This window comes from Falco naumanni, chromosome 6 (genome assembly GCF_017639655.2).
Source record: "Falco naumanni isolate bFalNau1 chromosome 6, bFalNau1.pat, whole genome shotgun sequence".
NCBI classification, from domain to species: domain Eukaryota; kingdom Metazoa; phylum Chordata; class Aves; order Falconiformes; family Falconidae; genus Falco; species Falco naumanni.
The window spans coordinates 1,840,566-1,855,289 of record NC_054059.1 but is presented as its reverse complement, the minus strand read 5'-3'; the positions used below and the strand labels follow the sequence as shown (position 1 = coordinate 1,855,289).

Sequence of the window (14,724 nt, the reverse complement as noted above, 5' to 3'; positions counted from 1 at the left end):
GAATCACCTTTCTAAAGTAGGCCAGTATATTCAGAAGACTTCCTTTTGGTAACTAACTTCCACTCCTTTTTCCCTTGTGCTCTTTACATGGTTAACTGTTTTTATTTTTAGAACACCTCTGAGTTCTAGGGCTACATTCAGGAGCAAAGGTCAGCAGTAAGCAACCCCTAACTTTGCTAGGTTTCACAAGAAACCTATGGCATAGAAGTTCCGGAAAGAGATTTATCACTTCTCTCAGGAGGACACAACCAGAGGAAGGCCAAAGGAGGCTGTATGAACTCCATACCCCTTTTTCCCCATGGGAAAAATTGTACCTCCCAAAGATGCAGCATATCTCTACTTTTCCTTATTTTTAACACAGGAATGTGGCATAAAAATATGATCAAATATTTTAAGGACATCTTTTTACTCATTTTCCTTTATGTGGGAACTATGTGAGGCTGCATATGGGAACAAGGAAGCTGAGAACCTGTATTGCTGCTTTCCTTCCTTAGCTGTTTTAGGAATCCTCTGGAGGAGGCATGAATGTTCATCCTCATGTAGCCATCAAGCATGAACTAGTTTTCTAACAGTCTTACTGATTACAGAATTAAATTTCTAGTCCCTTCCTTTTTCATTCTTCTAATCCTATATCTTCCAAATGTATATACACACAAATATGAATGGACTAAATCTGCAGTATGTTATCCCTTACGCAGGCACAAAGACAGAATGAAAGGATAATTTTGTCTGTCTTGTGTGTCTCAAACTCTTAGCCTACGTTCTAATCAAAAAGATTTCTCCATATATATACTGATTTTTACCAAGTATGAGATGTATTAAAATCCTGCTTTTAATTTATGTCAATTAGCTTTTAATGTGATGTGGAGAAATATTGTCACTTTGTCATGAATAGCATGCAAAGACCCATACCTCTCCATTCAAAGGAAATTTCTGAGGTTACAGGTCAGTCATATTGAAATTCTATCCATTTTGATGTCTGATGACTGATTGCTTTAACAGGACATATATGTGTAATTTAACACTTGATGTTATTTTCTCAATTTCTTTTCCTCTCTTTTTTCTCAGAACAAATTATGACATCGACATCTAAAGGAATTTTCCGGCCATTTTTAATTATCTTCATTGTCCTTGGCTGTTTCATGGCATTTATACTAATTTATATCAAACCAACAAATAGCTGGATCTCTGGTCCTATAGAATCAGCCAGTTCAGTTTTGAAAATGAAGAGCTTCTTTTCTTCCAAAACTGATAATCTTAATGAAACTACTATTTTGATCTGGGTTTGGCCATTTGGTCAGACATTTGATCTAACATCCTGCCAAACAATGTTCAATATCCACGGGTGCCATCTGACTATTGACCGCTCACTATATAACAGATCCCATGCTGTTCTCATTCATCACAGGGACATTAGCTGGGATCTGACTAATTTACCTCAGCAAGCCAGGCCACCATTCCAGAAGTGGATTTGGATGAACTTGGAATCTCCAACTCATACTCCACAGAAGAGTGGCATCGAACACCTCTTTAACCTGACCCTGACTTATCGGCGTGATTCAGATATTCAGGTGCCTTATGGCTTCATGATGGTCGGTACAAGTTCCTTTACATTTGAGGTGCCAAGTAAGGAAAACTTGGTCTGTTGGGTTGTAAGTAACTGGAACCCTGAGCACGCTCGAGTCAAATATTATAATGAACTTAGCAAATACATTGAAATACATACCTATGGACAAGCCTTTGGAGACTACATCAATGATAAAAACCTGATTCCAACTATTTCTACTTGCAAATTCTACCTTTCCTTTGAAAATTCAATCCACAAAGATTACATTACAGAGAAACTTTACAATGCTCTTCTGGCCGGATCAGTACCAGTCGTACTGGGCCCTTCCAGAGAAAACTATGAGAATTACATTCCAGCAGATTCTTTCATACACGTGGAAGATTTTCTCTCCCCCAGAGACCTGGCAGAGTATCTTCTGATGCTTGACAAAAATAACAAGATGTACCTTAGTTACTTCAACTGGAAGAAGGATTTCTCAGTGCATCTTCCCAGGTTCTGGGAATCACACGCATGTCTTGCTTGTGATCATGTGAAAAGACACCAGGAATATAAGTCCATTGGAAATTTAGAAAAATGGTTTTGGAATTAATTTGTTTGTGTGTGTGTGTGTGTGTACTTTTTTGAAGAAGCCAGAGGAAACTTCAGTCCAAGTGGAGAGGAAAGGAAAAGAGGAAAAAAAAAAAAAAAAAAAAAACGAAAAGAGAACTTTATGTTATGGTTTATCAGCTATCCTCTCTTGGCTATCCTATTTATATTTCATAAGAGATTTTAAAAGACCATCATCATCAGACATAAATACTCAGTTTTAAATTATAATGTACATACTAATTATGTGCACTGAAGAATATTTGATTGTTTACTATAATTTTTAAACAAGATTTTCCATATTTTATGTGAAATATGTCCCACACTTAAAGTAGTACTTTTTAACACTTTTTTATTTTTAACATTACATTTGCTGTTTAACCTATTTGGAAAATGAGGACACAACTTTTAAATGCCAGAGAGAACTTTAAGAACATAAATTGCTGTTCCAGTCTGAAATGTGTGTAATATTTCAAAAGACAGTAAAGTTTTTTATGGTTCATCTTACATTTTAATAACACAGTAAAGTTCAATACCTACCATTATTCCAGCGTGGTCAATCACACCCCTTTTCAAGGTTGATGAACCTCGAAATATAGTTTTTAAAAGGTATTACAATAGTAGACAGTCTTTGTTTCAAAAAATGTTTCCTAACAAATAGCTTCAGTAAGTTCCTTTAGGAATATGTCTGTTCTTACCCTCTGAAGAATAAAGAAGTCAGTTTTACAGCAGATGAACAACCTTAGTGACAAAAGACCAGATTCATACAATTTTTTGAGCGCAAGTCTCATTGTGTCTCGAGTATTATTTACCTGAACCAGAGCTGTAAGTGGTGTTATACTGATACAGAGATAAACTGATTTTAACATTAGAATTTTATTACTTCAGCCTCATGCACTGAATTCAGCTGGTAATAATGGATTTTTAGAAATAGCTTGTTGAGAAATTTAAGCAATTTCTTTCATATAATTCCTTGAACAATTGTGAATTTTTCACTAATTCTGTAACGATCTGTTGAACTCCAATTTTAACTGGACAACATCCTGTCACGACTCAAGAACGTAGAAAAAAAAAAAAAAGACCAAACAATTTTCTGAAAGAGTTATGCTGAAATTCAGTAAATAAGTTATCAGGCTGACATATTCAACCATGCAACTCATTAAGCTAATTATATTTTTTAAAATATTTTATATGACAGGTATAAATAAACAAATGCACTCTTAAAAGCAGCAGTTGCTATCACAATTTGAATATATAAATAAGTTCTTAAGAATTAAATTTGCTCTGATAGCAAATACAAAGGTGTGATGATAGTCATGATTGTTTAAAATGTCTACTTTTAATGTGTGATTTGATTTCATTACTTTTTTCTTTCAGCTAAGACTCAAATACCAGATTGCTATATATATTCATATGTACAAGGTTGGTTTAATGACATAAATGTATGGATATGTTGTGATATCAAGTGAAAGCCAATCATCTTGTTTTTTCAAGTCAAAATGTCACAAATACCTCCCACTGGAAAAAAAAAAACAACAACTGTAAAAACTTCTGTTTAGATGATGTATATGACCCTGATCAAGTGAAGTTGTTGACCAAGGACTTAAGATTAAACTTGCAGATAACAATGTTGCTAAAGGAATAAGGGATAAACAATGGTAAACAATTAGCAAAAGATAAGATGATTTGTCAGATTTATTTTTTACCCCAGGATGGAATAGAAACACCGAATGCTGTAAGAGTAATGTAGTTACATTTCTAAACAGGAAACTCCATGGAAAGGTTATAGAAATACTGTGCTCTCCCTATGGTTTCAAAAGATATATTCTGATCCAGATATGTATTTATACTATTTATTGCTGTCTTTAAAAGCTAGTTTGCAATATACTGTGAACCCCCTAAACTCACCAGCAACCCAGTACAAAACAAGATAATCTTACCTTGCAAATTAATGCAATATAACGAAACCCAGTCTTCTAAAAACAAAGTGCTTACATGGATGTAATGTGAGTAGTATTGCTATCATTTTGAAGGCAAGTGGCTATTGTTTACAGTCGGTGCTATTGGACATCATACTATTTGTTTTCAGGAAGGCTTCGAAATTCTCAGTCACTGAATATGCCACTGCTTTGGCTGGATAATCTGATCCCCTTGACGCTGGAATTTGGAAGTGCTTTGCATTGATCTCAAGGGAAGTACATTCACCCCTTGGAGAATGTGCACAGTCCCTTATTTCAGATCGTAGGAGTGTGCTGAGTGATACAAGGCCTTGTATCAAATCAGACTGGTTTCTTGGCATCAAGTTTCAGCCAATAAATTGTTATATTGATAACAAATAAGCACAAAAATAAAATACATGTCTTGTTATTACAAATATCAGTCAGTGTATACATAGGAAAGTTTTGAAATATACACTAAATTTTAAGCCTGTAAGTAATGTCATTATCTCTGTAAGCACTGGATCCAGTCAGCATGGCTAATCTTGGGCTGAATTTAAGAAATGTGAAAGCCTTTTGAGAAACAGGGAGAGCTGTTCTCTTCACAGAAACTCAACAGAAGGCTTGTATACTTTGCATTCAGGATGCATTGATAGAAGTGTTTCAAAGATTAATAAAACAGGAGAGTAATCTAATACAGATTGAAATGACCAAGCATCATGATCAAATCCTAAGCAAGAGACATGACCCTTATGCCTCACTGACATTCCTGAGAAGTGTGGGCTGGAACACAAGCGAGCCAGCTATTTTATGAAGATTTTAAAGTGATCTTCAGGTACTGAGCCTTAAACAGTTCTGGATATAAAGAATTTTACTGACAGAAAATGAAGCAACGCCAGGCATGTCCAGCCTAGGTGGTATATGATGTGAAGCAATGGATTTAAAACATCTGGACTCCATGCACGCATGAAGGCAGTCTGCCTAGACCTACACACGTAACCCACAGAACATTGATTCCCGTTTGTATACAACATTAAGCATTGTGATGTCTGTGCTCCTTCAGTGAGCTACCCTACATAAACAGCTAGCATAAATAGACTCAAATAGTAAATCACTGTGAAGGAGAGTGGGCAAAACCAATTAATTATGGAAGGGTAAATAAATTATATGGAATTAGTTAAAATGGAGAACAAGGTCTTATTTATGCCTTGGTACCACTGGCAAAAGAAGATAGTTGTACAAGAAAAGAGAAATGAAAGATGAGAAAACACACCGATTCTTACTATTTTCTCATCAATTTTATTTCAGGCATTGTTTATTTTATTTGCCAGCCCACAATAATCTTGTGTATGCACTTGTCACAAGTTATCTTGTCAGTCACTGAAGATAGAGAGTAATCATTATTCTTTCATTTACAAAGGTTTATTTTGGGTGGTTTTAGGCTCTCTGTTGTGCAGTGAGCTATCAACATCACTGCCTTTCTCACTGTGGAAAATAAGACCCAAAACAGATAAAATACTAACTGTTGATGCATTGCTACCTCTCTGAATGTGAACAGACATCAGAGAAAACCAGCAGCAGAGCCTTCTAAAGCAGAGTTTTCCTTTCGTGTCACAGACGCTCAATGACCACAGCAGCTTTTGCTCAGCATGAGATCTTCATTCCTTAGTGAATCCTGGTTGCCAGTTTCTTTGAATATCTCTTGACATCCAAGATGGTTGTACTCACAATGAACAAACAGCCTGAGTGAGGCCTGTAGAATGTGTAAGATGCATCCAGCAATATACTTGTCTTTTAAGAAGCAGATCAAATAAAATAGAAATTGTACTGAGAAAGCATGAATGTGGGGGTTTGTAGAGTTCATGCAGGCTGAGCAAGACATGAGAAATTGGCACTACTGAGCACAGTAAACAGCTACCTACTGTTTCTAACTACTATGTTTGTTTCTCAAACTGGGCTTTTAAATAAAACACCATAAAATGTAATTTTCTCCCATCTCTAATCAAGCAAGCTTCAGTTAAATAACCAATAACTTTTGCTGATTATTCAGGATAGGACTTCTGTTAGCCTTGTATTATCTCTTTTATTAGACACAAAATGACATTTGGGGAAAGAGTGAAGTCTGTCAGCCAACTAATCATATTTCTTATCTGACTTCCAGAATCCTTATTTTATTCTAGTTTATTTTTTGATTTTGAAGTAAATCATGTCCTCATGAAATACTTTCTGGAATTGATTCAAGAAAGACCTTAAGCACATGCATATGACCATAAGACTCAAGCACATGCTTAAATTTAAGAGTGTCTTAAATGCTTTAATGCATTGGGGCTTCAGACAGTTATGTTTTTATTGCCTTTGGGAATCGTACCAGAGAGCACTGCCTATAGCCAGCAGAGGCCAATTTGTGTGGCCTCTTTTGCATCATGTACGTCCATCCTGTGAGTAGACTGGCTACTCCACAATGGAAACTGTTTGGGCTAATTCTGGCTTAGTATCTGTCCTTGGCCCTACTTTTCTGCTTCAGCGTACTTTGCGTGCCACCATTGCACCATGCCATCCACCCAGCATGGCGCTCTGCCTTACAGCCTGCCTGTGCTGGGCAGGGTGAGTGAACTCGCGTGTGGTATAAGGAGGTGAGAAGAGCTGAGGCTTGCTGAGGGAGTATTTCGAGGACTATCCTAGGAAGAAAGCATAAAACCTAGTTGTGTATGCATCCTTTTAATCTGGACTGAGTGTGCCCTAGAGAGGGTGAGTCTCAGCCATACTGACTTTCCTTTTGGAGGAGCCTAGATGAGAGTCTGGGAGTGATCAACTATATGTGCAAAGTGGGAATGAGAAGCGTGTCTGTGCGGGCTGACAAGGAGTCTTCTGACTTATTTAAATTTCACCTAATGGTGAAAGTTAATCAAATACTCATGTATTTTTTTGGTCAAAATTAATACATTAGTGAGAAGAGAGTCCAGGGGAAGTATTTGTTTGTCTACCAGCTGATGGGCTTTTTAATTAATATTGGCTGACAGCTGTGGTTTATTTGTTTGTTGTTTGTAATATAAATTATTTTAAAATGTTAGAAATCAATCAATATGATTCACACAAGACAGTTACTTCAGCTTCATCTTTCGCTCCTTGCTCAGGCAAATGTTCCACCAGAGTCAGCAGGTGATTTGGGAGATTCCCATGCTAGTAATAAAGGATTGAGCCCAGGGTGGAACGCTTGGGGTAAAAATCAACCTTCTTGTTCACAGATGTTTCCCTTCTAAAATTTGAACAACTAGTCTTAGCTGATTCTACCTTCAGAGAATCAGTGTGAAATTCATACTGGTTGGATATGTTCATAAAAGGTACAGAAATGCCAAGAAATTGATTAAATAAACCATGCAGTAGTAATTCAAATTCATGGCACAAATGCCACAGTGATACACATGATAAAACCATAAACTCATGAGAAATAATTAGGCTTAGAGACATCACCCTGCAGTTTTCATATTGGAAAAAGTCACTGTATTATTCTATTGGAAAGGTAATTAATTGGGAATCTTTTATTTCACCATATTCTCTACACAATTAACTGAAACCAACAGTCTCTGTGCAGTGAATAGTTCAGACATTTGCTCATGTGGCAGAGAGCCTTTCACCTCCAGGTTAATAGCCTGAATTATGAGGAGGTTTGTACAGAGTGCTGTTTGGCAGCCTCTAGCAGATGACTCTGTGATCTGAGTCAGGTTTCTCATTCCTGCTTTGAGCCAACAAGGCAAAGAACCGACCTGAGATTCATCCACCTTCCGTGCATTTCTTGGCATGCTGACGGTGTGGCTCAGGACACACTCCTGCAGCCTGCACCATGCCTGTTTACGATTATGCAGAAGACTTTTCTAAGTAATAAGGGTATTTGGCTTTTTATTTTTTTGAGGTATGATGGCAGTCTGTACAAATGAACTATTCATACATAGGGGAACTCTTCATTAACATTCCTAAGTAAATAATTAGTAGGAAAATAATGTAATATTTGCAAATTGGCAGCAAAAGCAATTCTTTCTTATTCTTTCTATCAATTAGTCCAGTGGAAAACAGACTTTGATGAAACTTTATCCCGCTGGCTTGATACAGCCTGTTTGGATCCAGTTACAGGGACACGCATGATAGCAAAATCTGAAAGCTATACGGTAAACCAACACTTATGTATATGTAAAGTTGAGATAGTTTCCTATAGAGCCTTGAAGCTGTACCTAAACACTTTAGCAGTCACCAGATGAAAAATGTTCCCATCAATCCTTTCCTTTCTAACATGGTAACAAAAGTCAGTCTGGTATATGCTGTTTGGCAAATTAATTAACTACAAAATCTACATTTTCCTTTGCTGGTCTTTTCTTTTGTAACACATGTTATAAGATATGAGATTAAAAATTTTGGAAAGTTAACTCCCTTGGTGCAATTTAATATTTTAAAGATTCAATGGATATACTGAAGAGAGGAAAGTGAGACGCTTTTCCATCTATATGAAATCCTAATGTGCCAAATTCTTTCCAATGAATGAACAAAACAGTTAAATATACTGACCTTTTATTAGGATTTGCAAAATCTTCTATTAATGCACTGTAATTTTGCACTATTTTGTAAGAAAAGAAAAAAGGAAATAGGGAACTGAAACAGGAAAAAAAAAGCTAAAAATAGATGCCAAATGTATAGTTTGTAAAATACTATTTTTCTTATATAAGGTATCATCAAATTGTGAATTTAACTGTGTTATTGTAAACTGTGAAAAATGTGATGTACTGTTGTGGCACAGCCTACCAAGGGCCATTTCTAACACACAGATTAGTCAGGACTTCTTTATATGAAACATATTCATAAATCTGAGATCACTTTTGTACTTATTTTTTGTAAACTATTTTTCCACATTTACAACACAGCTGTTATTTTATAGCAAACACTCATTTTGCTTTAGAATATTATTTGAATAGGTGGGTGGGTGTCTTAAATGTGCCAGAGATTCAAAACTGCAACAAAGATAATTCAGAAACTATTCTTTGCCAAACTGTAATGCTACTGAAATCGAAGATGTTTTGTTGAACAAGCAGGCACACTGTCAATAAATGATAGTTTCTATTCTGTGATAATGATGATAATGTTACATTTGCTAGGATGAATGCCTGGTAGTTATGAGTTGCATTCCCCTTCTGTCTTTCTGTATGTTAGGGAAACAAAACTGGGTGCCATAGCTGAATGTCATAGATATTCAGCCACTCACGTAATGTGCCATGGACTTGACCTCTGAAATACATTGTGAGAATTAGGAGAAAACCCCGTAAGCTTTTTGTCCTGATTCAAACCCACTCTCTGTGATGGGTCACATGAAATTGGAATGGTTGACACATGCAGGACTGGTGTCAGTATGATCTCAGTAAAGATAAGTTCTGTACGTAGAAACATCAGACCACATTTACTCTCTTACTGCAAGATCAGGACCTAAGTCCCTTTCTTGTTGAGTGTTGAGAGGGATCTGATATGAACCCTTACTTCATCTTCTCAGATAATGATACTCATGTACTGACAATTTAATCTTTTATGTGTTTTATATAGTGTATATATAATGCATAAATTCATGTGTAAGAAATAGTAACCATGGAATACCAAATTTTAATAAAAATAATGAAAACCACCCTTACCTGAAGGCACATTTTATGATGCCATGTTAAAAGATCTTGTAAAAAGCTGCATTTTTTATTTATTACTGATTATATATTTTGCCCCATGATTTAGATGTTTTATAACAAGGATTCTACCAAACTATTTCTTTGTTCCCTTTGAACAATATCATCACTTTGAGTGAGGTGCATCCGAAAAATTTAAAGGTTCAGACACTGATATTTTCCAGTATTTTTTTTTTTTAGTTTGATGTTGTTAAACTTTCTTCTGATTACCTATAGCTATGTTCGGAGTTTTCAACACAATTTGACTGCAGTCAGAAGATACCTACTGTGTGAAACAACCGGTAACTGTAACCATTTCAAAGACTTCATCATTCATGTGAAATTAATATTTGAGAACTCTGATTCCAAGATGGTTAACAAGCAGCTCACTGACTTATTTATTGAGCACTGGAATTCTCCCCAAAGGATAAACGCTGAATTATGTAAATAATAGTGCTCTATATAAGCCTAACAAATTATTGTAATAGGTATATTTCAAATAAAAACATAACATTCCAAGTGTATTATAGTCTTTGATCATTATTTCGTAGATCTGATGTCATTCTCGTCTTGTGATAGTTCTTATCAAGAGATTGATCTAAAGATTATCGCCAGTCATGCCTATGACTTCTGGCTGAGATCTCACAAACAGAATTTTAGTTCTTTTTAATCTGTTACACCTGAAGCTCTTGTAAGCATTCAGGGTCAGACTGAATTCATATGGACTGTCACATGAATTTGCTGTATACAGCAAACAACACAGCTGAATCAGTATGGTACTGCAATTGTGGTTACTTTGCCTTGCGTTTAGTGACAAGATCAGGCAGCACTCAGCAACAATTTGATTTTTTGGAATGTACAAGATATTTGCTACTGGGAAAGGGCTTTCTTAGTCTATGTAACCTTACAAAAAATAATTTTAAAGGTTCTCAGAGGAGTAGAGTTGCAATTTGCATGCTCATATTCCATTGCTTTATCTACTATACAAATAACCTACGTTTGTAGAGCTGTATCTAAAATAGCAAGTGGTTAACAAAATGGTGTCAGTTTTATTTTTAAATATATATGCAAAAAATTGAAGTAGTTGCCACTGGAATAAATGTAATAAATAACACAGTATTCCCAGTAGAATAGAATATTTCGTCCCAGTGATCACACAGTTTATCCAAGACGGTATATTATGTTTGGTTACTGTGAAGCTTGAGGAATGGGTTGGGGTCTTCACAAATCCTTTTCCTTTCTATTAAAGAGGCAAATTTTCCTTCCTTCTCAGCTAATAAAACCTGGTTAATTTGGAGAATTGATTTAAAATTTTATTTAATTTATACCATTTGCTCAGACCAAACATGCAACTTTCTGTCTTTAAAACAGAACTTTTTTTCTGAAATTATCCATTTCTTCTTCCTCTTACTTATATACTCCCCCCGGATACACCAACCTACTGGACACAAAACTTCACGTGTTTGGAAAGCCAGGTCTGTGCCCCTGAATGTCAGAAGCAGCTGACCTAATGATCCGCTTCTGAAAGCACAGCACTGAAGTGGGTTTCTAGTGCTGCCAACGATTTGTGCCTATTACAGACACCGAAAGCACATTTGTGGGCGGTAAGGCTGCTGTGGGCACAACTTCCTCACACAGTGAGCCAAGCAGCAAGCCCCACGTAGGCTTTACACAGGCTGGTCCTTCAGCACAAAACAGTTCCTTGAACCAAACGTGCAACCAGCGCGAGTCCAAGAGCAGGCTCACACCTCTCAGCAAGGCTAGTAGGGAAGCTAAGGCAGACAAACAGTTATGTTACTTCTGGGTCCATTAGCTGGGTACGTGCTGGCTTCACACACCAAAAAACACCCCATGTCAATTCCCACACTGATTAAAACATCAGCTTCCTTTCAAGAATTATATTGTCTTGACATATATTTTAATTCCAATAAAGTCTTTGGATGGGATAACAAGCCTTTAGGTAAAAGGCCTAACTGTAGTTTAAGATATCTTGAAGCAGATTTCTACATGTAGGTGTTTAGAGGTGCAATGAATTTCTAAGTTCCCACTACATGTAAAGGAGTCACAAGTTTACAAAAGTAAATGGAGTCTGAGAGCAGCTCAGCTCACCTATACGGGGTGTCTTCATCTTTAATCTTGCCTAAGATCACATTAAAAAAAATAACATATTAACTAGCAGTTCAACGAAAATTGTTAATACAATTGATTTTGATGTACAAGAAATGAGAAAAATGAAAGAAAACAAAGCTGCTGGCATTGAAAGGTGAAAAATTATCCGGTTTCAGGTTTTTCAGTCAAAGTTAGTTGTTTGTGATGTTCTAATCGATACTTTTGTGAAAGATCAAATTCACTCTCCAAACTTTTGCCTTTAATCAAAAACTTAAGATTTCAGTAACATATAAATAATATTACAATAAATTTGGGAAATTGCATGCTAATTTCAACACTTTTAATGAGATGTTTCTTTTTCTCAAAGGAGGCTTTTTATAAGTGACAGGATTCTTGAATGAGGAAAATGCCATCAACTGCATTTTCATTCTTTCTTGGCTTCTGTCATGTGTGAAGAACACACACTCAGTGGGATGTGGTTAATCAAAATGGAAGAGTTGTTGCAAAAGTTTTCAGAACAATTTCCATACAGTCACAGACTTGACGCTATACCACAATCATGTTGTTCCTGCAAAAGGAGCAATCATCTAATAGCTGATTGCTTTCTTTCAGACACATACTCTCAAATTATGAAGTTAACTTTGGTTTTTAAGCTGCTCAGTCTTGTTATCAAAACCATTATAATTTCTGGCATTTGTTTAGATAGTCTCCACCTTCTGTCCACTTATTTCCTCAGCCATATCATGCCTATCTCTATATTATTATATTCTCTGTCAGCGTTTCAACATTAAAAAAAAAAATCTATTTCCAGCTAGAATGATTCAAGCCTCTTTAACCTCAAAACAGTGAGCCCTACACTCTTACACCATTGCCCCTTCATTGTCACTAAATGAGATTTAATTCACTGATAAGTCCACTGAAATGAAATATAACCAGATACATGGGCAATCAAGTGCTTTTTAATTAGTTTTGTTTGTCAACTGAATATATAGTAATGCAATCAACCGGCTGTGTCAATTACATCCAGAGTGATAGTTTTACCCCTGAAACCTTTCATTCTAATACAGCTCCAAGCTGTCACGTGGTTATACCACACTAGACCCAGTCTTGAGCTCAATACTGAGGGGAAAGACCAACAGCACAGAATAACCACTTAGTTGTTATCCAAGATTCCCTGATTAACAGGGAAAAAGAAAACCACAGAGCTAGACATACCATATTATCTCGTACAGTGATTTCTGCCTGCACAGGCTCAGCTCAGGTCCAGCAGGGTTTATCAGCTCTGTCTCAGCACAGCCCTTGAGTCTGCATCTACACCCTGGCTTCTGGCTAGTGCAGAGCACCACAGGGACCCACAGACCTCTCCAGCACCATGGACAAGCTACCCAGCAATAATAAAGTGCTGATGCATCTCCAAGTGTTCCTGAGAGCTGGGTAGCACCTGCCTGGCGAGCAGGATTGAGCCCGTAGGCCACCCATCAGCCTTATGAGATCTAGGTCAACAAAAGAGTGGGTTCAAATGTGCGGCTTGCTTTGTCTGCATCCTTTTTAATGTCTTTCATGTTGGATGTCTGAAAAATTCTTTTATCTTCCATTTGTTTGATATTAAAAAGCATCCTCTTTCCCGCTAGCTCTGAAAGCAATGGCACTTAATATTATCACTCAAAACCTCTTACAAAAATTACAGAACCAAAAACTTAATCTTTGTAGTGATTTTACATGTCTCTGATGTGTTACATTTTAGTTTCTGTTCAAGATGAATGCTTTTCACAGATAAACATATTGTATAGCAAGACAGAGCTCATTTACCTTTTTTGTAAGGCTCAAATATTTATTTACAAATTTAAACATTGTCCATGAGCTCTATCTTATCAGTAAAAATATACAGGAATGTGCACCATAATGAGAATAATTCTCACTGCTGCCAATCCCATTCAACCAAGGAGATCAAAGAGCTAGGGCAAACAGATCTAACCCTTCAGCACCTATAAAAATGTTTTTCCTTGATGTTGCAAATTGTAGACTTTAATGGGTTTGAAACCCCTTCCACACTTAAGTAAAGCACCTACACAAGTGTTTGCAGAATTAGGGCCTTTACTTTCCAGACAAATTAGTGCCTTGCATAAATACTCATGTTTTCATCTTCCACATTAAAGAACTGAGGCAGAGTTTATGAATGACATACTACACTTCAGCTAGCCGGACTGTCTGCACAGCCCAGTGCAGTCAATGAACTAGCTCAGCTGTTGTACAGCATAGCTGTGTAACAGTATAAACACCTGCCTGCACTGTCCCAACACCTGAGCAGGCTCATTTCAAGCCACTGCACTTCTGCAAGGGACCTGCTAAACCTTTCCACTCAGGAAAACTCTAGAATCCTCCCTGAAAGTTAGTCAGAAAACATGCCTTAGGCGGTTTTCTAAATTTTTTCATCCCTTAATGAAACCTGTAACAAAGTTACCCAGGAGCATCTCCCTGTGGTGGATATTAATGCATATCTTTACAAAGCAACTGACTTTAAATATGACCACATCATTAATAAAAATCTCAGATATTCTTCTCTTAAACTCTCAGCACAATCATTTTAAGATAACTACAACTTGTTCTCAGTGAAAGATTCAGAGGTTTTAGAAAATACTTGATGCTAATATCCTTATCGAGAGGCAGCTGTCTTCTGCCTAGCAATTGTTTTTCTGCTCAGTAGCCTTCCGTCTTTTTTCTACAGTTGCTGCCAACCTTAAATCTAAGATTTTAAGACTGGACTTGAAAGAATATATTCTAGACCAGAACACATAGGATGAGCAATTCTCAGCAAATCTCAGTATACTCTTCACGC

The 14,724-nt window shown here is 36.6% G+C and overlaps 1 protein-coding gene across 2 annotated transcripts in view; it reads left to right on the top strand.

Annotated features, from left to right (window-relative positions):
• Nucleotides 1–8,736, top strand: part of FUT9 (fucosyltransferase 9) — a 113,186-nt gene extending 104,450 nt beyond the window's left edge. For both annotated transcript variants that reach the window (XM_040599432.1, XM_040599431.1), the window contains exon 2: nucleotides 1,069–8,736. In XM_040599432.1, coding sequence (XP_040455366.1) covers nucleotides 1,077–2,156 — 1,080 coding nt within the window. In that variant the 5' untranslated portion in view covers nucleotides 1,069–1,076 and the 3' untranslated portion in view covers nucleotides 2,157–8,736. The remainder of the gene's footprint in view (nucleotides 1–1,068) is intronic.
• The last annotated feature ends 5,988 nt before the right edge of the window (nucleotides 8,737–14,724 follow it).